The sequence below is a fragment of the Myotis myotis genome, unplaced genomic scaffold (assembly GCF_014108235.1).
Source record: "Myotis myotis isolate mMyoMyo1 unplaced genomic scaffold, mMyoMyo1.p scaffold_m19_p_12, whole genome shotgun sequence".
Taxonomy (NCBI): domain Eukaryota; kingdom Metazoa; phylum Chordata; class Mammalia; order Chiroptera; family Vespertilionidae; genus Myotis; species Myotis myotis.
In genome coordinates this window covers 4370667-4393723 of record NW_023416316.1, presented here as the reverse complement: position 1 = coordinate 4393723, position 23057 = coordinate 4370667, and the positions used below count along the sequence as shown (strand labels likewise).

Genomic DNA, 23057 nt, shown 5'->3' with positions numbered 1-23057 from the left:
CGGCCAGAGCTTCTTGGGCCGGACCTGCGCTGCCCGTTGCCAGGCCTTCGGGGATGAAGGCGGGGCCTGCGGGCGGGAGCCGGGCCTCGGCACCCGGCGTGGTGTCTGAGCTCAGCATCCGCCCCCGTCTTTTCCGTCCTGCCACATGTGTCTAAGCTCCTGCCCAGCTCGGGCTGAGCGGCCCACAGAGGAAAGTCTTTCAGAACCGCTCTATCGTGGCTGCCTGGCCATCTGGACTTGCGTTTCTCCATTTCTGAAATTGGGGAGTCGGTAGGAAAATTAAACAGGGGCTTGGGGTCAGGCAGCCCTGCGTTTCAGGTTGGTAGGGTCGTCAGTAAAATATGGGACATCCAGTTTCTTTGGAATTTCAGATAAACAACGAATAGTTAAAAATCTGAAATTCCAATGGCACTGGTGTCCTGCATTTTCTGTGGCAACCCTACTTGGACTGTCTCTGATGGTGTGACCTTCACCTGAGCCTCAGGACTGCTCTGTGAGTGGGGTCATAGCACTTGCCTCCCTCCTAGTGAGATAGTGCAGGACGGCCTGTGGCAGTCAGATCACCCCTGGGCATCTCACTCCAGATCCAGGGCTCTGACCACCACCTTCACTGCCCAAGGCGCCTCCGAATCCAACACAACTCAGTCCAGGCCCCTGCAGGTGCTGAAACGTGTCCCATCTGAAGGCTCAGTCGGGGTCCCTTAGAGATTTTAAACCCAAGTGCCTTCAGGGGTCAGATAGGGGACAATAGGGAGGAGTAGCCCTGTGGTGAAGTGGAAAGCATACTTCCCATTTAAAGTGTTGTTTTTACAAAATACTTCATGGTCCTGGAAGCTCATCTTACCATCCCCACCACACCCACCACCTTCCGCGGGGCCTGGCCTGGGTACCAGCCTGTGCTCTTGCTCTGGCCCCATTTCAAACTCCAGGTTCTGGTGTGGGCACAACCCAGGGTATTCACGTTGGGTATCTGCACTCAGCTCAGTAACTTTTCAAGGCTCCCCTGCTCTGGGTGCAAAGCCAAGTCCTCCAAGCTGGTGTTCCAGGCCTCTGGGCAGCTCCCCATCCTCGCCCTGGGCACACCTCTAGGGCAGTGGTTTAGGTTCAGTCTCTCTCTGTGGCCTGTCATTCACACAAGGCAAGGCACACAGTGAGTCCCCAAACCAGAGCCCTTCAGCCTCTCCCTGGTCGTCATCTGTCCAGCTTCTGTTTTCATAGATCCAACCCCTAGGGGACAATAGTGAGAAGTTCCTTCATCACCCACATTGGCTGGTGAAGTGACAATTCCTCCCCCAAAGAGGCAACTCCCTCCTCGCTAGTGCCACGTGGAGACAGGGACATGCCCAAATGACCTGGGCTCCCAGAGCAGGTGAGGGCCCGACATCTACAGACGGACACTGGGAATCCCGTCCCCCAGTTTCAGATGAAGCTCTTTAATTTGCTTTTGACAGAAGCCTACTCCCCTTACCCGGCCAAGGCCCTGCAGTTTGAACTCCTGACTCCCACTTAATCACCATCCACCCACCTCGGTCACCTTTCCAACCCCCAATCACACTGAGCTCTTTTCTAGCTCAGGGACTTTGCATTTGCTATTCCTCTACCTGGACTGCTCTACTCACGTGGCCAGCTCCTCATTCAGTTCAAATGTCACCTCCTTGGCAACCACTCTACCCAACACTGCACCCCCATCCCTCCTGACCCACCTTGATTTATCTTTTTCAAGTACTTGTCACACTCTGAAATCATCCTGTGTGCTAACTGGTTTTCTTGCTTATGGTCTACCCATCTATTTATTATACTCTAAGCTCTGTGTGAGCACTCAGGCCAGTCATGTCCTCAAGGCATTTCCAGCACCTGCACAAAGCCCAGCACCTATGATGTCTGTTGAATGAGCAATTTAGGGGAGTCAAGAGTCTGGGCCCTGAGAGATCTGGGACAAGTCATTTCCCTGTCTAGCGTCAGGCCCTGCTTCAGCTCGTTGCCAGAGACCCAAAGGGAGTGAGGGGCTGAACCATCCTTATCTAGGACTCTGGGGCTCAGACTCAGCCGTATGGATACAAACCCCAGGGAAATGTGGGCCCAGTTTCCTGCTGTGCTGCCCGACCACCAGGAGTTTCCACAACCCGCCCACCTCCCGGGAGGGCAATGAGCAGCACACACCCGATGTCTCAACTTCCTGCTGAGTCAGAAGCAGAAATTCTCCATGGCTTGTGTTAGCTCAGGCAGGTTGTCACCCAAGGCCACCCAGGTGTCTAGGGGGGGATGTCAATTACCTATTTATAGCTACATCTAGATATATCTGAATCTGTATCTAGATCTATAGCTATACCTCCAGGAACCACACTCCAGTTCTGCAACATCAGCTTTCCCTTTCCTCCTCCTCCCCCATCAGCCATTTTTCTTCCTTTTCTCGGAAGGCCAGTGGAATGGCAGTGTTTGGTGTAGCTGAGCGGCTTCCCCGAGTCATCCAGTCCTGGGGGCCAGCTCTTGGCCCACACAGCTCCCCACCCACCATACTGTCCCCACCCACTCTCAACACCAACCACTGGGAAATGTTTCTTTATTCCAAACTAGAGGCCTGGTGCATGAAAATTCGTGCACTTGGGGTGGGGGGTGTCCCTCAGCCCAGCCTGCGCCCTCTCACAGTCCAGGACCCCTTGGAGCAGCGGTTCTCAACCTGTGGGTCACAACCCCTTTGGCGATCGAACGACCCTTTCACAGGGGTCGCTTAAGACCATCCTGCATATCAGATATTTACATTATGATTCATAACAGTAGCAACATGACAGTTAGGAAGTAGCAACGAAAATAATTTGATGGTTGGGTCACAACATGAGGAACTGTATTTAAAGGGCCAGAAGGTTGAGAACCACTGCCTTGGAGGATGTCTACCTGCCAGCTTAGGCCTGCTCCTCAGGGGATCAGGCCTAAGCTGGCAGTCAGACATCCCTCTGGCAGCCTGGGAGCGCTCAGGGGATGTCTGACTGATGGCTTAGGCCTGCTCCCCGTGGATATCCCAGTCGGACATCCTGGCTTCTGGCTGAGCGGTGGGAGCACACTGACCATCAGGGGGTAGCTCCTGCATTGAGCATCTGTCCCCCGGTGTTCAGTGCACATCATAGTGACCAGTCGTTCCCCATCATTCCTGGTCAATTTGCATATTACCCTTTTATTACATAGGATGTCAGGCACTCTCTCACCCCAGCCCTTTGCTGTGCCCTTAGCCTGGGACCCTCCCAGCGCCTGACAGCTGACTCTTCTGATCTCAGTTTAGAGATTAGAAACAACCCCACCCATCAACTACTGAGGTGGGGCCCCTTCCCTGAGCCCCATGGCCCCATGGTCCTCCACAAGGTTTTGTTACACCAGGGCGCTTTTGTCACCACCTCCCACCCCCACCCCAGACTGTGAGTTTTGTGAAGGTGAAATCTGTGCTCCACTCCCAGGTCCCCAAAGCCCAGCCTGTCACATAACAGATGCTCAATAAATATTTAATTCGTGAATGAGGTCCATTTTCATCCTTCCATCTTACAGATTAGACCGCTGAGGCACAGAGAAGGTTAACACCTTGCCCTGGTCACATAGGCCCCAGAGCAGCACTAGAGGAAAGGCCGGCTTGGGCATGGTCGGATTGGACTGAGGTCAGAGGCCGGCTGGAGTCTCCTGGAGGAGGGAGAAGGAATGGTCAGGGGCTATGCAGACACTTTGCTTCTCTGCTCCTGGTGATGTGTGTTTGGCAAGGGCCCTTGGTCTGCCCACCACCCCTACCCCCATTTCTCAGATGAGGAAAGTGACTATCAGAGGAGGGCAGAGCTTACTCAAGATCAACATAGTGCTTCCCAGAGCTGCAGGCCCCTCGATACCCCACCTTCTCCTACCTGCATCCTTAAAGGGCAGGAGACCCACAGGGGTCTCCTTGAGCCAGGGGCAAGGGATAGGGAGGCCTGGAGTTCTGGGGCTAGCCTTGCCACTTACCCGTGCATACGCCCCTTAAAATCTCTGGGCCTCGGTTTCCCCATCTGTATGACAAAGGGCCGGGGCTGGAGCCTTCAGCCTCCCCCCTTTCTGAGAGCATGAGGACAGGGCTGTGGGAGCTGGTACAGGCTCCTGAGTGCAAAAGGCACAGTCGAGTCCTGGTTCCAGCATTTACTGCTGAGTGATCTTGCTCAGTCCCTTCACCCCATGAGCCTCCATCTCATGGTCTGTGAAAAGAGAATAATAGCTTTTTTTTTTTTTTTTTAGGATAAAATGAGCTAATATGGCGAGTCCCTGGCAAAATACCAGCCAGGCACAGCATCACCATTAACTAAGGTTGTCATATTAGTTGGAGAATGCTGCCCTCTGGAGGCCCGCTGGAGGAACAGCAGGCTGGGGGAGCCCGACCAAGCTGGCACATGCATTCCGGGCCTGTGCCCATTGTCCAGATGGGGAGAGCGCGGCCCCGCGCCGGTCACTCGGTGTGCGCCTCCACCCACTGGCAGAGGCGACGGGCGTAGAGAGCCGGGCTGACGGTGGAGAAGGCCCGGTTGGGGTAGCGCAGCGCCTTCCACAGGTACTCCAGTCGCTTGCGGAGCCCGTAGACGGTGGCGAGGTCCACAAGGCCCAGGAAATAGCGTTGCTCCGGGCCGTCCAAGATGTGAAGGGCGTTGGGGCCATCAGGCAGCAGCCGAAGGTTCTGCGCTCCCGGCTCATCCAGGCTCTGTACCCCTTGCACAGACCTAGGGGCCGACAGAGGGGGGAGGCTACCACCTCCTTCAGGGGCTCCAGCCAACTGACCCTGTAAGCGTGGCCAGGCTGCCCTTGGTGGCGCTCTGCCCTAACCCTGTGCTTCCCTTGCTCATTTTCACACCTCTGAGCGCCAGGCCCGTGAAGTCCGATCAACTAAGTGTAGTTAATGGTCTAGAGTTGCACTAGCCAATCAGTAGCCAGTTGGGAAATAAGCCAATGAGAGGCAAGTCCCGCCCAGGCATCGACCAATCAGAACTCAGCGGTCTAGAAGCCCAGTCGGGGGCGCTGGTATCTTCTGCGGTGCCAAGGTAATAGGGATGATGGAGAGATGGAGATGGGGGGGAGGAGTATTTTTTTTAAATATATTTTTATTGATTTAGGAAAGGAAGGGAGAGGGAGAGATGGAAACATCAATGGTCAGAGAGAATCACTGATCGGCTGCCTCCGGCACACCTGTGTGGTGGCAGGTATTTTGAATGAGGGGCTGGGAACTGGGGGGCTGGGGCTGGGACAATGGCTATTTACCAGCCAGCACAGAATGTTTCAATATAACAACCATTATATGCAAACTCGGACTTACTGGTTGAATACAGCTGGGATTTAAGTACCAGCTGGAGGTAGAGGGCAAGGGAGAAGCTGATCTAGCTTGGATGGGCAGACTTTGGGGCGGGGGGTGGGGGGGGGGGGTCTGGCAGGAATTGCACACTCTGGTCAAGATGTGCCCAGCCCAGCCAAAGGGCCTGGGGAGCCCTTATCCTGGATTCTGCTCAAGCTCACCCATCGAAGGTAAGGGGTGGGGATGAGAAGCTGACGAGTGGGTGTCCTTTCTCACTCCTCTTTTCCACCCACCAGATCAATGAACTTATTACCTTAACGTGCCTGTCTTAGCCCTACATAATTATGTTCAACCGCAAAAGTGGGTCTTGGATTGAAATCCAATTACACAGCCCAGTACTGCATATAAGCATAATCAATGGACACAGACAATAGGATGGTGAAGGCCTGTGCTAGGGGGTGGGGGCGGGCTGGGAGATGTCAATGGCGGGAAAAGAGGGCATATGTAATACTTCCAACAATAAAGAATTAAAAAAATAGCCAAGTACTAATATGAACCCTCAGAAGTCGTTCTACGTCACTTCCCTCCTCTGAGCCTCAGTTTTCACATCTCTAAAATGGCAGTAAGCCCACTTTAATGAGGCCATGGTCAGCATGCAAGGAGTGACAGTTACTATTACAAAGGAAGGTCAACATGATGTTGGTGCCACTGGTGATGACCTCGGGCCCTAGAAGTGGAATGACTGGGTGAAGAGCTAAGCGCTCTCTCTGAGACGATTAAATTGGTCTGAAACCTGAAAACTGGGCAAAGTCTTCGAATCCAGACTGAAGCCCTTGTCCAACTGACCCGCACCTGTTCTTTCTCCTGCTGTGGCCCGCCTGTGCCCATTACACCTGCCAGCCTGGCTTCTCCCCCGCCACCCGCCACACACACACACACACACACACACACACACACACACTGCGCTTTCCAGTCTTCAAGTCTTTGCCTACTCTGTCTCCCACCTCACCCACTGCCTGTCTGTCTCTCCATCTCCCATCACCTCCCTCTTGCCGGTGTCCCTGTGGGGGCCCACCTGGCTGTGCGGAAGATGAGGCTGCCGCCTGGGCCCCTCTCGTCCTCCTGCAGGTGCTGGGAGGCCATCAGGAGGCTGTAGTCCAGCAGGTTGAGGTCCCGGAGGAAGGCGGTGTCCAGCTCCATCTGCCGGAGGAGCCAGCTCCGCTGGGGCCCTGAGGGGGCATCAGCACCGCCTGAGTGTCCGGCGTGGGCCGGGCAGTGCTGAGGCTCCACACCCACCTGCCCCAAAGGGTAGGCGTCATTACTGCCCCATGTCACAGATGAGGACACTCCTCTGTAATCTGCCTTGGCCAACTAGCTGGTAAATTGTGGAGCCGGGATTTGAACCCGAATCTGGGTTCTTAACAACGTGGACAGGGGCTGTGCCAAGGACACCCTCCAGCTTCACCCCGAACGGAGGAAGGGCAGGCAGTGAGGGCTCCGCGGCTCACCCAGGTCGATGGTCTTGCCCTGAAAGTTGAGGTCCTTCAGCACCAAGACCAGGGGGCTGCCCTCAGGGGCCGGCTCCACCCAGCGGCTCACCTCGCAGCCCTTGATGTCATACCTGGAGGCAAGGATTTGGGGGACACAACAGAATTCAGCTTTCCACAGACTTGGGACACACGGGGACTCTCCCAGGTAGTAACAAGACAGGAGCTTCCACTGGTGACTGTTCAGATCCGCAGCACAACCCCATCCTCTCTCCCTGGGCCTCGGGTTCACCATCTACCTGGGGAGCGTGGGTGCCTCCGGTGGCACATTCCCAGCAGGACGGGGCCCAGGCCTGCGAGGCCAACTCACCTCTCGGCGATGAGGCCAGCGGGGTAGAAGACGCTCTGCATGATGATGAAGTATTTCTGGGGACGGGGACGGGGTAGGGAGTGAGGAAGGACAGGATCTCCCCCACAGCCACCCCTCCGGCCCGGCCCTGCCTCGGCCTCACCCACCTTCTTGCCCCGGGCCACCCGCAGGCTGTGCACTCCTGGAAGGGGACAGGGCGCCAGGTGAGGGGCCCCAAACTCTGCCGTCCGGGGTCCCTGGGGCCCTGGTCCCAGCTCCAGGCCACGCCTCCTCAGTGCCGGCGCATCCGAGCCCGTCCCTCCAGCTGCGCCCCCAGACCCCTTCCTCAGCTTGGATGGTGGTGGCGACTCCATCCACCTCTAGACTCAGCCCCAGAGATGCTGGGTCTGGCTTGGCCTCTCCCACATGCCCTGCCCAGGACTGTCCAATCCCAACCCCAATCCCACCCTTTGGGCCCCGCCTGCCGCCCGCCACCTGCCCACTCCCTGTCCCTACCGCCCTGCACTGAACTCTGCGGGCAGTCGGATCCGCCTCTAGTCCAGTCCCAACCACCTGGCTAGGCTCAGGTACCCCACACCCCTGGAACATCCCCACTCCCTGAATCCCTCTCCTCCCCCCCCCCCCCCCCCCCCCCCAGTGCCAGGTCCCTGGCCCGTCCTACCCAGCAACCGCGCCAGGAGCGAGTGCGGGTGCCGCTGCAGGTGCTGCAGGTAGCGGGGCAGGTGGGCGAGCAGCGCCCGCACCTCCCTGCGCCGCTGGGTCTTCAGGAAGAAGCGCTGGTCGTGGCTGGTGCGGGGGCAGGGAGAGGTCACTCTAGGCCGGGCTGGAGGGTCCCACAGGCTCCCTGACCCTCCTGTCCGTGTGTGGCTCTGTCTCCCCAGGGCCAGGCCCTCGCCCTCAGTCTCTCCTCTGACCTGGCTGTTCTGTTTCTCTCCCCAAATGCCACCCTCCACCCTGGGACTCCACTCCCACCCTGCCCCACCCCTGCTGCCCGCTCACGACAGGAAGAAGCTGGCGCTGCTCTTGGAGGTGCTGAGGAACTGCAGGTAGGGGCCCCCGGGCCCCAGGGCGGCCTGATAGTCCTCCTCGGCCAGGCCTAGGGTGTGGCGCAGCCAGGCGAAGGCAGGGCCAGCCAGGGTGCCCAGCTCGAAGCCCTGCAGGAGAGGAAGAGCAGCCCCAGAGTGCCCGTCGGGGTCCCGGTGTTGGCCCGTCGGGGTCCCGGTGTGTGCAGTTGGCCCTGGTGCGGGACAGTCAAGGGAGCCACACCCTCTGGAAGGCCGTGAGGCTCCGTACATGGGGGAACTGAGGAGAGGGAACTAGGATGGCATCCGCCCCTCCCTGCACAGCCTGAGGCTTCCTACCTTGTGGACCTGGGTCAGGACCTCGGAGAAGTCGTCCTCAGTGGGCAGACCCTGCAGGGAGGGGCAGAAGGCTCAGAGCAAGTCCCAGCGCCGCTCCCCTCCCCCCCCCCCCCCCCCCGCCAGCCCCAGGATCTCGGAGCGACCGCACCTGGCCTCCCCCTTCCCCCAGTTTGATTCCTGAGCTGGGCAGGTGGGGGCTGCAGACCCTCCCAGGCTGCAGGAGGATGAGAGAGGGACTGAGGCAGGTCCCGGGCATGACTCCTCCACAGCTGGGTCCCCAGCACCTGGCACCTTCGCTCAGACACACCCCCTGACTGAGTGCAGCTGCATGTCATCCGAATAAAAGGTGATGGCCTGGAAGGCCAGGGGCCTGCCTGACTCAGCCTGGGAGGGGCAGGATCAGAGAGGGCTCCCTGGGGGAGGTGACCCGCAAGCTGAAATCTGACGGGCAGTGGAGAGGAGGAGGAGGGTGCTCCTAGCAGTGGGAACTGCGCTGGTGTCACCAGGAAGGGAAGGAGGGCCCGAGCGGCTTAGCTGAGTAAGGGAGGGATGGAGGGTGAATGAGGTTGGACAGTTGATCCCGAGGCCATGATGAGTACTGGGAGCCATGGGAGATTTTCAGCAGGTACTGAGGTCAGATTGTGATTTTCAGCAGAGGATGAGATTTAGAAGATGCCCTCTGGCTCCTATACTCTCCCTGGACCTCTAGGTCCCTGTGCCTATGGGATGTGGTCACACTGTGCGCACACACACACAAACAACACACATGCTCACTGGGCCCATCCAGCTGCTGAGCTTGCAGTTGGGCAACGTTTTCTGCTGAGCCAGCCTGGCCCCAGCCTGAGCTCTGGGGAGGACGGGCCATGCTGGTGGGGTGGAGTGAGGTCCCTTCTCAACCATACACCCTGGCAGAGGTGGGGCCTCTGAGACTAACGCATACAACCCCCTCCCCCAAAGTCATTATACATTACACAGATGGGGACCTGATGCCCACCTAGAGTTACACAGCTACTACCCGGGTCAGGGTGTTCCTCACATCCCCAACACATCCTGCACTTTCTGGCTTCCTGGCCTCAGCCCCAAGCCTAGACTGTCCCTCCCTCCCTGCACCAAACCCCTGATTTCCTCCCCTTATAGCCTTTCCGATCCCCAACTCTTCAGTAGCAAAACAGGGCCGCGGTCCGGTCTTGCCATCGGTGCATAGAGCAGATTGGCCACTCACCCTGGGCGGGTGGTCCATGGAGACCTGTGTGGCAGCCCAGAGCCCTGCCTGCATCATACACGTCAGCCGGTGCAGCTCATGTCCCGGGCTGATCTCAAACAGGCCGAGGCGCAGCTGCTTGTCTCGCAGACGCCAGAGCAGGCCCCGGCGGCCAGAACGTGAGGTGATGACTTTGCCTCCGGCCTCTGGAGAGGGGGCCAGGACCTGGTGGCAGAAGGCACAAGAAGCATTGAGCATGTGGCAGCATCGCAGAGGGGAAAGACATGGGTATGAGTGCCACCTCCACTACTTTGAGCCCTCCTCTTAGCTCGCTCTGCCTCAGTTTCCTCGGTTGTAAAATGCGGCTAATGCTGGTACCCAGCTCACTAGGTGCTATGCGGGCCGCACAGCCCCTGACGTGCAGTCAGCATCCAACACAGAGTGATGGTTATCATTAGCAGTAGGTCAGAGCAGGCAGTTCTGCAGCCAGACCGGGCCCCAGACATCCTCTCACCAGTTGTGTGGCCTCAGGTAAGTCACCTAACCTTCGGGGCCTGGTGTTCTCATCTGCAGAACGAGAACTATAACATCGCGGCAGATAATAGCTGCGGTTACTGTTGGGTTTGAGCTCTGTGCACAGGGACCCTTGATAGGAGCCGTGATGCCAAGGGATTCAGCCAAGCACCAAGTACTCCACTCATCTGTGCTGAGCCCCTCCAGGCCAGCCCGGAAGATCAGCACGAAGCTGAGATCAGCCGCTGACCCGTCCGTAGTGGGCACCCACCATGTGACCAGCCCTGGCTGAGAGCTTGACCTCCTAACAGCCCTACGAAGGAGAAGCTTTTACTATCATCTCCATTTTCCCTGCGAAAAAACTGAACAAGTTCTCGGGGGATCCTTGACAGACTTTCCCTTCATACCTGCGGTTCCCACGTGGGGCGTGTCCTGGTCGCCGCCCAGTGGACCCCTCCTGAGCTTGGATGGGGGTGTGTCCACCCCGCCCGGAGAGGGGAGGCCCGGCTCGTACTCACTAACCCTTCCCTCTCCTCTCCTCTCTCGGGTCCGCACCTACCTCGTGGGGCCCCGGGCTCGGGGCGGCCATGGCCCCCGCAGCAGCTTCCCGGGCTCTGGCCGCATCCCCAGCCGCCCCGCCACCCCGCTGCAGGAGCCAGGCCCCGCCCCTGCTTCTGGACCGACCAATCGCGCGTTGCCGTTCACGGCGGCACCCAATCGGAGCTGGAGTCTCCGGCAGTCGCCTGCTGGTCCCGCCCCCGGAGCTGCAGCATCCTTCGGCCAGCGGTGCAGGGCGGTTGGGGCCGCGACGCGGTATCAGGTCCCTGGGAGGGAGGACACCCCTCTTTTCCCTAGGGGTGGAGGACTCGGGCGCCGCTTGGGGAGGGGGGTGAGCTAGATACAGTCCCCCTACCCACTCGGGCGTGAAATTCCCATCAACCCGTCTTTCGGGTGAGGAAACCAAGGTCTAGACTAGAGAGAGAATGACTACCAGCACTCGGGGTCACACAGTGTGGGGCATGCCTTTATCCAACACGTGTGTTTTATCACACATTATGGGCCAGGAGCCGTGCTAGGCCCCGGGGTTTAGTGGTGAATGAGAGGAACACAGCTGCCAGCGAGATGTTTGAAAGCATAAAATTGGGTGATGTCACTCTCTTGCTTAAAGCCATCACCCCTCCCCGTGGTCCCAGGCCCTTTTGCCCACTCTCCAGCCCCACCCCAATATACTCTCCCTCCCCCCACCGCACAGCCACAGGGATTCCCGCTCTTCCTTGGCCACCGAAAACTCCCACGCCTCCGGGCCGTTCCCTCTGCTTGAAATCCTTTTCTTCAGACTTCCGTTTCCGTATTCCTTCCTGCACCTTGGTCGAGATTACATATATGTGTATATATATTTGACTTCAGAGAGGAAGGGAGAGGGAGAGACAGAAACATCAATGACCAGAATCATTGTCTGGCCGCCTCCTGTGTGCCCCCTACTGGGAATCGAGCCCACAACCCGGGTGTGTGCCCTGACCAGGAGTTGAACAGTGACCCTCAACCAATGAGCAACACCGGCTGGGCCCCTCTCCTCATTCTTGATCACATGACCTTGTTTATTTTCTGTCAGATTGTCTTGTTCATTTGTTTACTAAACCTCCCCCTAGAAGGGGGTACCAGCGCCAGGCATGGTGTTTGGTAAGTTTAGGTTGGACCAATGTGAGTAGGATGTGCAAAGGGCCTTGGTGAGTGCCAGGAAACGAAAGGCCAGCATGGCAGTGGGTGGAGTGAGCGAGCAATGCAGGCTCTTGTTGGCCATGTAGGGAGAGGGGTGGGGGCTCGGAGAAGCATTGAGTGAGAAAGATGCTCAAATGTTTTAGTGTTGTTTTTCTAAGAATAGTTTTTATCTTGAGCGGGAGAGAAACATCAATGTGAGAGGGTAACATCAATGGACTGCTTCCTGCACACCCCTCACCAGGGATTGAGCCCACAACCTGGGCATGTGCCCTGCCTGGGAATCGAACTGGCGACTTTCTGGTGCATGGAATGATGCCCAAATGAGCCATACTGCCCAGGGCTGCTCAGATGTCTCAAAAAGGTCACTGACTGTCATTCAGGGAGTGCATCAGCACCGCCTGAGAGCCCGGTGCTTGAAAGGAGGGGCAGAGAGGACAAGGAAGCCCTCCGTGATTTAGGGCAGTGGTGGCTTTGCACCCAGGTGGCTGGGTGTGTGTTAGAATTGACAGGATTTGGGGTCTTGTGGATGGAGGCAGGGAGGAAAGCCAAGGCTTCTGGCTGGGGTCAGGGACACAGGATAATGACAGTCATGAGAGGGAGCAGGGCATGGGGGGCGGGCGGGGAGAGCCAGATTGGGGGTGGGGTGTCTGAGAATTCAGACGACAGGATGAATTTGAGGTGCCACTACATTTGATGGTTACATTAGGTGGGTGGCTGGTGCATGTGCAGTACATCGGGGCCAGGTGAGCAGCTCTTCCTGGTCTGGAAGACAAGGAGAGGGCAGGACAGGTGAGCCTACAGCTGGCCTTTGTTCTGAAAATGACACCACCACTAACTGGAGGAAGAGTGAAAATTCAAGGTGTGATGGATGGAGGCTTACGTTAGGCACTGTGACTGGGAGAACTGGCTGTCCAGAGGGATTGCTGGGGAGCTAGGGCAGAGCCTGTTCCAGATTAATCAACCTGAACACAGTGGAACCAGCTCTACCCTGGCTCAGCGCTACACTAAGTTGGGCTGCTGGTACGAGAGATGGACAATAGGTTTGGGCTTTTAGGGGACTGGGCTGAGGGTCCCTAAAATACTAGTGCGTGCTGGCTGGGCTGACACAGGGGAGGTGTGCTGAAGACTGCTGTGGGGTCTGGCAGGTGGCCATGCCTCCACGACTCCCCAGCTGTGAGCTGCAGGGGTTGGAACACCTGTCCCAGTTCCAGCTTTACCGTGTGTCCAGCACAGGGATGATCCAGGAGGCACTGAGGTACTCATTGCACAAACCAGGGTCTCCTGACCTGAGACCAATGCAGTGACCAGCTCCCAGCCCCTCTCCAGCCCCCAGAGCCCAGCTCCCCTGGTCAGGGATGGCACAGAGAAAAACACACCATCAACGTTTATTGTTCTGTTCTCCCCAGTGGGCCAGTGCTAGGGCTGAGGGGCTGGGACCCTATGAGAAGATCTGGGGGCCCAGTGTGCCCAGTGGTCCCAAGACCTGTTGGTCCTCCCCCTAAGCTTTCCAGGTCAAGAAGTCCTGGGGAGTCCCTGGCTGTGTCAGACCCGAGAAAGTTGCCTTCGCGGAGAAAAAGGACATGCGGTGGGAGAGGCCACGCGATGCCTTAAAACGTGCCAATTCCAACATGAGCCTGTGACAGGAGGGAAACTGAGGCAAGAGGGTGGAACCCAGAAGAAAAAGTGACAGGGGGTCTGAAAGTGAGGTAGGGAGGACCAGTATCTCTCAGGCCCTGAGGCAGAATGGGGAGAAAGGGAGTTCCAGGTACTTCCTCCTGGCTCTGGAAGAGTGAGCAGAAGAGAAGTGGGGGTTCTGGTCAGTCAGGGTGAGTCCTGAACAGCTTCATCCCCAGGGGTGTCTGCAAGGCAGCCATGCTTGAGGGGCTGCAGTGCCTGCACAGGTCCTGTGTGGCCCGCCCTTGGTATGCACCATAGGGAGGCCGCCGCATCCTCGCTGGGCCCTCACTGAGCCTTTTTGGTCACCTTCTGGTTCTTTAGCATCACATAGGTGATGAACAGCCCTGGAATATACAGATCAGAAAGGCCAGGTAAGATCCAGGGCACAGCGTGGCAGAGTGACCCATACATGGGGTCAAGAACCTCCCCAACCATCCTCCAGGCCACCTGGTCATCTCCCTAGTCATCCCTCAAACCACACATCCGCCCACATTCATTCAACAAACATCCCTGAGTGCTTACCACCAGCCATTGGCTGCATTTAGTGTTTCAGATTCTACAGGATACAAGATCCGCCCAACTCTCCCTCTCACCAGCGACCACCTGTCCGCCTACCCACTCAACATCTAGCTTCCACTCACCCACCCACTCCATCATCGAGTCATGTGATTCTTGACCCATCCAAACCACTTTCTTGAGCACCAGCTTAGTGCCATGGCCTAAGTAGGAGCTGAGGACACAGTAATAATGAAGACATAGTCCTAGCATGCCCAAACTCTAAACCAGGGGAGACAAGAGAGGTGCAGGAATCATGCGCCAGGGTGACAAGGGGGTGAGAGGTGATTAAGGTGTGAGCAGTGCAATGATGGTGGTAGTGGAGGGAGCAGGAAAAGGGGAGACATCCCAGTAGAGTCCAGTGAGCCCCAGGCATCTGGAAGAGTGATTGTAGCCCTGAGGGAAGGACAGGAAAACCCCCAGGGTGAAGTGAAGGCGAGGAGCCTTAAGCAGATGTCCAGCAAGGTCAGGGTGGGAGAGGATCATGACCCCCCCCGCCAACCCCCCCAAATGCCCTTTTCACGGGAATGATGACTTACCCACAAACAGGAGCAGCAGGAGGCCAGCAGCTAGTGGGATGGCAACAGCATAGGCTCGGGGCAGGAAATACTTGTGGATGACATGCTGGCTGTCGATGAATGGCTGGCATCCAGGGCAGAGCTCTGGTGAGCATTCCCCGCCTTGCCCAGCACCCCCAAGCCCAACCATCCACCTCCCCCATCTCAAGGGCTGACCGCACCCTAACCACTGGGACAGCATTTGCTTTTCTTTAAGACGATGGCTATTTGGGTGCCTTGGGTCATTTCCTTCCTTCATTTAATAGTTGTTTACTGGGCACTTGCCCTAAGTTAGTGCTGGGGACCCGGCAGGGAACAGGATAAAGGGCTTGCTCTCAGGCCCTCACAGCCTAATGGGGGAAAAGGGTACATGAGGAAGCCTGGAGTGATTCCCAACCTGGGCTCCAAGCTCTTCTTTACTAACATTTTTCTCCAAAGGATACCAAGTTCTGCAAGACTTTGCCTTCCAAACGCACTGCCCTTCTTAAGCAGTAACAACCGCACCCCCCCCCCCCCCCCCCCAACTCCTAAGGCCCTCACAAAATCCATGGGGACCCATCATGCCCAGGCGCCAGCAGGATAACCAGGACTAGCCCTCCCATCAAAGGCAGAGCCAATCAGGATCAGTGATCAGGATCGGTGTAGCAGTTAAGGATATGGTCCTGGCCTCAACCCTTCTTCCCGAGCCTCAGCTTCCTCATCTATAAGACGGGGACGGCACTAGCACCTTCCTTGTAGGGCTATTCTGGAGATTTCATGAGCTATTCGGGTAAGGCACCTCGCAGCGTTCCTGACACATAATAGCTGCAAGATCCATGAATGGAGGCGGGCGGGGGCGGGTAAGTACACATACCAAGAGGATCACCCAGGCGGTGTAGTAGATGAAGATGATGAGGCTAACGGCGACGAGGCCGAGTCCCACCACCTGGTCCGTCCCCGTGGCCTGGAGAAAAGGAAGGGCTCAATTGACGAAGCGACTCCACTTCGGTGTACTAACGGAGGGGGCGTCGCAGCCTGTTACGCTGGCACAGAGTGCCGGGCCTCGGCGTTTTCATCCGTACAATGGGCCGGCGGGAGAGCAATCAGGCTTTCGATGGCCCAAGCCCCGTCTCCATCACAGACCTGGGATCCCCAACCCCGACATCCCACCGCAGGCTCACCATTGCCCCGCGCTCCACGCCGGAGCACCGAGCCACATCCGGTTCCGGATCCGGGCCCTTCTGGCCTTCGGCCGCATGGCATGCTGGGAACCGTAGTCCTTACGCCGGCCCAGGCCCACAATGTCCAAGAAAGGCAGGCGCCGCCTCTTCACTTTGCATGTCAGGAAATGTAGTTTCTCAAGAGCGTGGTGGGACAAGTTGTTCCTGAATCTTCCTAGGTATTGGGACCGAATTGAGAATCCAGACTGCCCGGTACTCGTGGCCTCAGCCCTGTCGAACCCGCCCCAGAAGAAAAGTCCATTTCTAAAAATCCCAAAGTCCCAAGGCCTGAGCGGGATGGGCGGGGGGGGGGGGGGGAGGGGCCGCAGAAGTCTCACTTTTCAGGTGGGGAAAATGAGACTCAGAGAGGGGCGAGGTCTTGCAGGAGATCACAGTTCGAGTCGGAGGCGAAGCCAACACCGGAACCTAGGGCCCTACTTCCTGGTCCCGGGACCCTAACTAGTCTGTGGAAGGGAGGATACAGAGAACGGTCACTCCCCGAAGGAGGAAGGGCTGGCCCGAGCCCGCGGATGGGGTTTCGATTGGCTGTCGGGAGGATGGGGAGGGTTTCGATTGGCTGTCGGGAGGATGGGAAGGGTTTCGATTGGCTGTCGGGAGGATGGGGAGGGTTTCGATTGGCTGTCGGGAGGAAGTGCTCGGAGTAGAAGCTTAGTGATGGGCAGGGGCTGGGCCAGACTGCTCCCGGCCAGAAACCCCCATCGAGGCCCCCTGGCTTCCCTATCCTCCCTTCGCTGCAGGGATGAGGCAGGGTGACCCTCCCTCTCCTCACCGCCCGCCTCTCCTGGGTGTCGCGACCGCCAAGCAGCAGCCCAGACAGATCTTCGGCAGCGTCTGCAGCTCCCGCCCAGGCTTGGAGGCCCTTTCCTCGAGAGCGGGGGGAGGTGGGGCCTCATCCTTGATCTTTGCGGCGTCCTCCAGTTCTGGGGTCTGGAACTCCGCCTTCCCACACCTCGGGGGCTAGCTGCTCCGCACTCATCAGGTGGACAGGGCTCGTTCCCTCCTCTGTGCTCCACAGCCTCATGCGTCTCCATGATGACTCTTGTCACCGCATTTTTAAATTTTTTAAAATATATTTTTTGTTGATTTTAGAGAGGAAGGGAGAGGGATAGAAACATCAATGAGAATCATTGATCGGCTGCCTCCTGTACGCCCCCTACTGGGGATCGAGCCCGCAACTTAGGCATGTGCCCTTGACAGACATCGAACCTGGGACCCTTCAGTCCGCAGGCCGACACTCTGCCCACTGAGCCAAACCGGCTAGGGCTGTCACCACATTTTTATGATCCGATTAACTTGATCTGGCCCCCCTGACTCTGGGCTCCCTGAGGGTGGAGTCTGTGGTCACTGCTGTATCTCCAATGCCTAGAAAGGGGCTTCGCACAAAGTAGCTTTGAATCAACCAACCAGCTTTAAGATTCTGTGGCTGTTTGGACCTTGGAATATAGCATCGGGGAGGTGGGGGTGAGGCACCCAGAGACATGGCCTGAACCGGGCATGTTCCTTCTAGCAGCAGCTGTCTCTTTGGGTTGTCTGAGCCCCTCTCTGACTATGGGGACTGCCCTCCCAGAGCAGTCTCATTTTTCACTTAGCAAACTGTGTTCCAAAGGAGCGACCCTTTTTGGCCGAGAGCCCAATTCTTCCCTCTCTGTCTCAGGACAGACTTCGGGCTCAGCTGAGCGCCAGCATTTCCTTCCCCCGGTGTGCACTGAACGGAGGAAGGGACTGAGAATCAGCCTCCAGGGCTTACAGGGGCTCCGCCTGGGCATCAGCCCTGAGAAGGGGTGGGGATAATGCAGCGGCAGGGATGAGGCCTGGTAGTCCGGTTCCTCCTGGCCTGTCCAAAGCCAGTGAGGTTTCCTGCCACTTCTGAGCTCATTAAAGGTCCAGGGTGCCTTGTCTTTCTCAGAGCTTGTGCAGACTCCTCTGTAACTTTAAACCGGGGCAGGAAGCGAGGGGCCCAGGCCTGGAAATTTAGACAGGGTGGGGACATGCTTGGGACCTCCCGTAGGTCATGCCGTACACCCAACTTTCTCATTTGATCCACAACCTCATTTGCAGCTGAGAAACAGATAGCTTTCTGTCTCCGGGCACACTTGCTAGAGGACACCCGAGTGCCGGGAGGCCCGTAGAGCAGTGGTTAGAACTGGGCTCTGAGGTCAGAGCTGCCACTTACTAGACCTGAGACTGGCAAGAAACCACACTTGTGGGCTTCAGTTCCCTCCCCTGCACTCTGGTGTAATAAAGGTGGTAATAATCGTGACTTCAGCCAGGACTTGGGGAAGCCTGGCCACTTACTTCTTCTCCATCCCCCAAAGCATCACACTTGGCTTCCATCTGATGCTGTCTTTGACCCCAAAGTCAAGTGGACAAAACAAATAAATAAGAACCAATATGCCATAAACAAAACTGCAACATTTAATTATCCCCCCAAACCAAGACACTGACACTAGGCTGATTTCCCTTTACAATGTTATTTTCTACAGTAGAAGCTGGGACAGAGATACAAACACAGCCCACTGAATCAGGGTGTGGTGGTGGCAACATTCTGTTAGAAAAGAGGGGAATTAAAAAAAAAAAGACACCCCCCCCCCCATCTCCCTCAAGAGAAGAACGTGGACATTCTCCATCCTGGCAGATCATGCCATGTGGTCAGTTTGTGGGGTGACCAAAAATAATAACCTAAAAATATTGTAGATTTTTATTTTCTTTAAATCTCCCAGTAAAAACGTTAAACTGTCTTCCAAGATTCCAAACTGACATTGCATAGACCAATTCCTTTCCAAAAATATCTCTAATATATTCCTCTCTCTCTCTCTCTCTCTCTCTCTCTCTCTCTCTATAGAATTTTAAGTCTAGGAGCTGTGGGCGCCTAGTGGGAAGTCACTGAGCTTGAGGGGACCGGAGGGCTCCCACATGGGGATGGGGCCAGGGCTCTAGGCCTCCAGCTCCAGCCAACATTAATTTGGTTATAGCCAAATTCGCAGTCCAATTTCCCTGGCCCAGGGCCCGGCATGGGAGGATGTGGCAGGCTCTGTCTCCTGGGGTGACTGTCAAGTTCAGACCTCATCTGGAGTGAGGCTGGGGTTCCTAGTTTGGGGAGTCTCCCCACCAGCACCGAAGCCAGCTGTTTTATGCCCAAAAGCCCCAGAACTGAATCAGACACCAAATACACCTTCCCACTGGGCTGAGGTCCTGCAGACACAGGGGGGAAGGGCGGTACCCCATCTTCTGGGGGTCACTACATGTGGAGACAGTGCAGCCAATCCCCTTTTAAAGTGCCGGGTGTCGACGGGACAGGAAGGGACCCACAGAGCTGACCAGAGCCTTCTCCAGCCAGAGCAAGCGCTCCATCCTGCCTCGGCAGGCACGGTCTAACATTCATTTCCTGAAAGGGTTAGGTGATTAAAAACAACAGAATCCTAGAAATGTTCTGGCCCAATGCTGGGAGGTTCCAAGACCAAGACTCCAACTCTTGCCAGCTGGGGCAGAAGGACAAGGGCCCTCCCAGCCCGGGGAGGACACCCTCACCCCCACCCTACCAGAGGGAGCAGCAGTAACCCGCCCCCGTCCAGATCGCCAGCACTGCTGGGACCAGTCAGTGGGCGGGGCAGAGAACAGAACCACCTCCCCTCACCTGGAGGAGGAAAAATACCTAACTTCGAACCCAAAAAAAGGAAGGGCGAAAAGAGAAGAAAAGAAGTGTAGGGTAAACACCAGCCTGCTGGGTTTATACAAAAACGGGTGAAATTAGGAGCGGCAGGGGATCTGTCCGGGCCTGGCTGGCAGCCAGCACCACCTTCAAGCAAGTAACGAGGCCAGGGAGGAAAGTGCTCAGAGCGGAGGCTCAGTGAGGGGCAGGGGCAGGGCCAGACTGCTCCCCACAGAGACCCCCATAAAGGACCCCTTGCCCAGAGAGGGGAAGCTTTCAGAGGAGGGGTCAGGCTTTGGGGGTCAGGAAGCCAGCTCCAGCTGGTCCAGTCCCAGCCCATCTGCCCCTCCAGCAGTGGCCTCAGCCTGGGCCAGCTGACCCTGAGGGGAGAGAAAAGGGGTGGTGCTTGCCCAGCCCAGTCAAGCCCCAGACCTCCAAGGGCTGGGGAGGCACCTTCCTGGCTTTCTACAAGAAACCAGCTGCTCAGGGCCCAGCCCTGGGCAGAGGGGAACCATCTTCGAAGCTCAGACCTTTCTCAGCATGGCTCTCAGGCCTGAGCGGCAGCGAACTGGAGGGAGGAGAGGTGGCGCCACGTTCCAGCCGGGCTGCTAGGGCTGGGCTGCTGGCTGCACAGCAGGCAGTGCCCAGGAATCCTTAGGAAGGGATCAGAGGGAGGGCAGGCGAGGGCCGGTGGGGCTGTGCTGGACACAAGCATGTGCAAAGTGCAGGCTGCCCGGGCAGCAGGAGAACATTCGTTGGGGGAGGGAGTCTCAAACTGGAGTGTGGGAGGGGTCTGAGGTCTTGGCTCCCAGGAGGAGACCGCCAGCGGGTCCCCCAGGGCACAAGGAAGGGATAGCTGAAGCACTAAGCAGTCAGAGGGCCACAGTGGCAGGATTCTGGGGGTGAACTGGCCCCCAAGGGCAAGGGGGCAATGGAACAGAGCCCTGCCAGGGCATGTTGAGCTGGTGCTCCTAGAGTGAGTGGGGACACAGGGCAAGAGGCCCCTCGGCCACAAGCAGCTCCGCGTGTGCAGGAGCAGCTGCATGTCCTCATCGAGGGGCCAGGTGGGGCTCCAGCAGGGCGTCCTGGCCATCTTGGCCTTGCCCACCTACTTCATGGGCCTGCCCTCTAGTGGTTCAGAGAAGAATATTCACAGTGGTGCCCAGGCCCTAGGCCAGGAAGGTCCCAGCATGGATGGGAGGACAATGGAATGATGCATTGGGGCAGGAGTGGGCTGGAGTAAATGGAGGAGGCACAGATGAGATGCAGAGTGGATGGTGATCCAAAGGGGAAGGACCCTCGTGGAATGACACGGATCTGGACACCCGCAAAGGCGGGGCCCTTCTCCAGCCTGGACACCGGCTCCTCAATGGCTTTCAATCACGACTGGCTCGTAGACCCCAGAGGAGACCCTGTGGGAAGAGACAGATCAGTTCATCCAGGAGGCCAGGGGGAGATGGCAGGTGCAATTTTGAGCCGTGGCAGCAGGGGTCAGCAGAGCAGCACCAGGGGGCAGGTCTGGCCCTGGGCAGCCCAGCCAAGTTCTCCTCCAGCTCTGGCTCTGGATGTTAAATGGGCACCTTCCCACCCTGCCCGCAGGAACAGGGGGAAGAGCCTGCAGTACAACCCTGCACGTGGGAATCTCCTCCACCCACTCGTTCATTCAGTGAGTCAGGCGCACTATAAATAAATGGTTAAAAGGGCACTGGCCTTCTATAAACTAGAGTTCAAGGCAACGTTTGATCCTACCACCCCCCATCTGTGACTATACCCAGCACCTCACTCAGTGCCTGGTGTTCAATAAACACCTGTCCAATACATCATCACTGTTGAGGGGTTCCCAGACCCAGGAGGAAGGGAAAGCAGGGTCCAAAATAAAGACTATTAAGCTGCCGCCCTGTGCCCAGCTCTGTGCGAAGCACTTTCCAGGCTGCCTCTGACACCCTCAGTGCCAACCCCGGAGCATTGTCCCAGGTCCACACCATTCGAGAGATGGAGAAACTGAGGCTCAGAGAGAGGTGCTGGCCCCAGGCCACACTGTGGTGCAAGAGCAGGCATTCCAAGCCAGGTCAGCACCACGCTCCCATGGCCACCCGAACCACCCACCCGATCCTCCATCCCTACCTGTTGGCCAGCTGGATGCCACTCAGCGTGGTGGAGCCATCGCGGCTCACAAACAGCCGGAGGTTGCTGTCTGCGGGAACACAGGAGGGACGGAGGCTGAGCAGGGCGGGAGCCCCTGGAGCAGGCGGCACTGGCCCCCCAGCCCGCCCGGTGTGGGCCGCTCACCCTCAGTGTTGCTGCCGTCGGTGAAGTCCTGGCTCTGCATGATCTTCTCCACGATGTCATCTGCATCGATCCGCGTGTCATCCACCCAGGTCGGGTGGCTCTCCACCGAGTCCTTCTTCCGCCTGGAGCAGGGCGGGCAGAGTCACACAGTCAGGGGAGTAACGGGCACAGCGATGACAGCAGCGGCTACCTACATCGCTCAGGATGAGCGCTTGTTCACATGGTATTCACGTAACCGCATGCAGCCCTGCTGTGCAGGTGCCGCATTACCTGGTCTTACAGAGGAGGACGCAGCGGCTCTGAGAGGCCTAGCAGGGACCTAAGCCACGCTAAGTCATACACAGCACCGCTGATGGAGCACGCATGCGCCAGTTAGGTCAGGACTAACTCATGAACATCAACTGGTTGAGTCATCAGCATCCAACCCTGAGGCAGGGACCCTAGTGTCCCGTGTTACAGGCAAAGAAGCAAAGCGTCAAGGAGCCACCGGGAGGGGTCTGTTTTCCAAAATGCTGAGCAGTGAGACTCACCGGAACGAGCGGTCTGACAGATGTGCGGGCCGGGGAGGTCGGGGTGGTTTCTCGGGGGGCCGGTGCTCACGCTCGCCACCCTCAGGGCCCTCCACCGTCATGCTGAGGCCACCAGAGGCACTGCTGCTGGTGGACGTGTTGCGACGGTGCGTCAGGTCGGAGAGGCTGGAGGAGCGCGAGTGCTCCGTGCTGTAGCCTGGGTGGAAGGGGCGTGCATTACCAGGGAGCCGGGCAATATGGAAGGCCAGGGGCATGGGCCAGGCGGGCACCCACCAGAGATCTTGGACTGCTGGCTGGCATAGCTGGAGTTGCGGGAGTGGCCAGAGTGGAACACCTCCTCGGGGCTGGACAGGTTCTGGTCTGTCTCCTCTGGAAGCCCTGGAAGGCAGGGAGAGGGCAGGGGTTACCAGTGGTGTCCGTCCCCTCACTGCGTCTGGCGGGGTGTGGGGTGGAGGGACACTATGTAAACTGGCGTTAGTAGGAGCAGCAATTTGCTCCCAGCAACAGTTCACCATCTGAACCCAGGGTCATTCATTCTACAAATATCTGTCAGGGTCCGCCTCCATGCAGGGTGCTCTACTGGGTGCTGTGAACAGGAGACAGGGTGTCTGTCACAGGCCACTGGGGAGGAAGAATATTTAACAA

At 57.6% G+C, this 23057-nt stretch overlaps 3 protein-coding genes across 6 annotated transcripts in view; all 3 read right to left on the bottom strand.

The window, feature by feature from the left end:
* Positions 1–3143: 3143 nt before the first annotated feature.
* PIP5KL1 (phosphatidylinositol-4-phosphate 5-kinase like 1) lies at positions 3144–13167 on the bottom strand. 4 transcript variants are annotated; one of them, XR_004971132.1, is made up of 10 exons: positions 9725–13167; positions 8503–8553; positions 8141–8295; positions 7803–7927; positions 7288–7322; positions 7142–7197; positions 6793–6905; positions 6360–6513; positions 3976–4718; positions 3145–3663 (listed from the first exon to the last, which is right to left on the bottom strand). XR_004971132.1 is itself a non-coding variant. In XM_036329554.1 (10 exons), the coding sequence occupies exons 1-10, from the start codon at positions 10803–10805 to the stop codon at positions 4451–4453; spliced, it is 1191 nt and encodes a 396-aa protein (XP_036185447.1). In that variant the 5' UTR covers positions 10806–13167. The 4 variants fall into 4 exon arrangements, 3 of the variants coding, with proteins under 3 accessions (XP_036185446.1, XP_036185448.1, XP_036185447.1); XM_036329554.1 differs by lacking the exon at positions 3145–3663 and having other exon boundaries at positions 4451–4718; positions 9725–9928; positions 10776–13167; XM_036329553.1 differs by having other exon boundaries at positions 3144–4718.
* Positions 13168–13304: 137 nt separating this feature from the next.
* On the bottom strand, positions 13305–16046 carry DPM2 (dolichyl-phosphate mannosyltransferase subunit 2, regulatory). Its single transcript, XM_036329556.1, has 4 exons — positions 15885–16046; positions 15578–15667; positions 14707–14809; positions 13305–13956 (listed from the first exon to the last, which is right to left on the bottom strand). Exons 1-4 carry the CDS (start codon positions 15885–15887, stop codon positions 13898–13900), a joined length of 255 nt encoding a protein of 84 aa, XP_036185449.1. The 5' UTR covers positions 15888–16046; the 3' UTR covers positions 13305–13897.
* Positions 16047–18336: 2290 nt separating this feature from the next.
* The window catches only part of FAM102A (family with sequence similarity 102 member A), a 34893-nt gene continuing 30172 nt past the window's right edge, over positions 18337–23057 (bottom strand). The window contains exons 7-11 of the mRNA XM_036329552.1: positions 22686–22790; positions 22413–22608; positions 21883–22004; positions 21718–21787; positions 18337–21005 (exon numbers count right to left, since the gene is read on the bottom strand). Of these exons, the coding sequence (XP_036185445.1) occupies positions 20960–21005; positions 21718–21787; positions 21883–22004; positions 22413–22608; positions 22686–22790 (539 nt within the window). The 3' untranslated portion in view covers positions 18337–20959. The remainder of the gene's footprint in view (positions 21006–21717; positions 21788–21882; positions 22005–22412; positions 22609–22685; positions 22791–23057) is intronic.

Bases quoted from the DNA above. Each gene is read 5' to 3' on its own strand.
- DPM2 (XM_036329556.1), bottom strand. The intron at 14,810-15,577 runs GTATGTGTACTT...CCTGGATGCCAG, and splicing joins CCGCCTGGGTGATCCTCTTG to CCATTCATCGACAGCCAGCA. The intron at 13,957-14,706 runs GTAAGTCATCAT...TGTATATTCCAG, and splicing joins CCTGCTGCTCCTGTTTGTGG to GGCTGTTCATCACCTATGTG.
- PIP5KL1 (XM_036329553.1), bottom strand. From the start codon at position 9,961: ATGCTCAATGCTTCTTGTGCCTTCTGCCACCAGGTCCTGGCCCCCTCT. The intron at 7,928-8,140 runs GTGAGCGGGCAG...CCCCCGCACCAG, and splicing joins AGCGCCAGCTTCTTCCTGTC to CCACGACCAGCGCTTCTTCC. The intron at 7,323-7,802 runs GTAGGACGGGCC...GTCCCCTTCCAG, and splicing joins GCTCCTGGCGCGGTTGCTGG to GAGTGCACAGCCTGCGGGTG.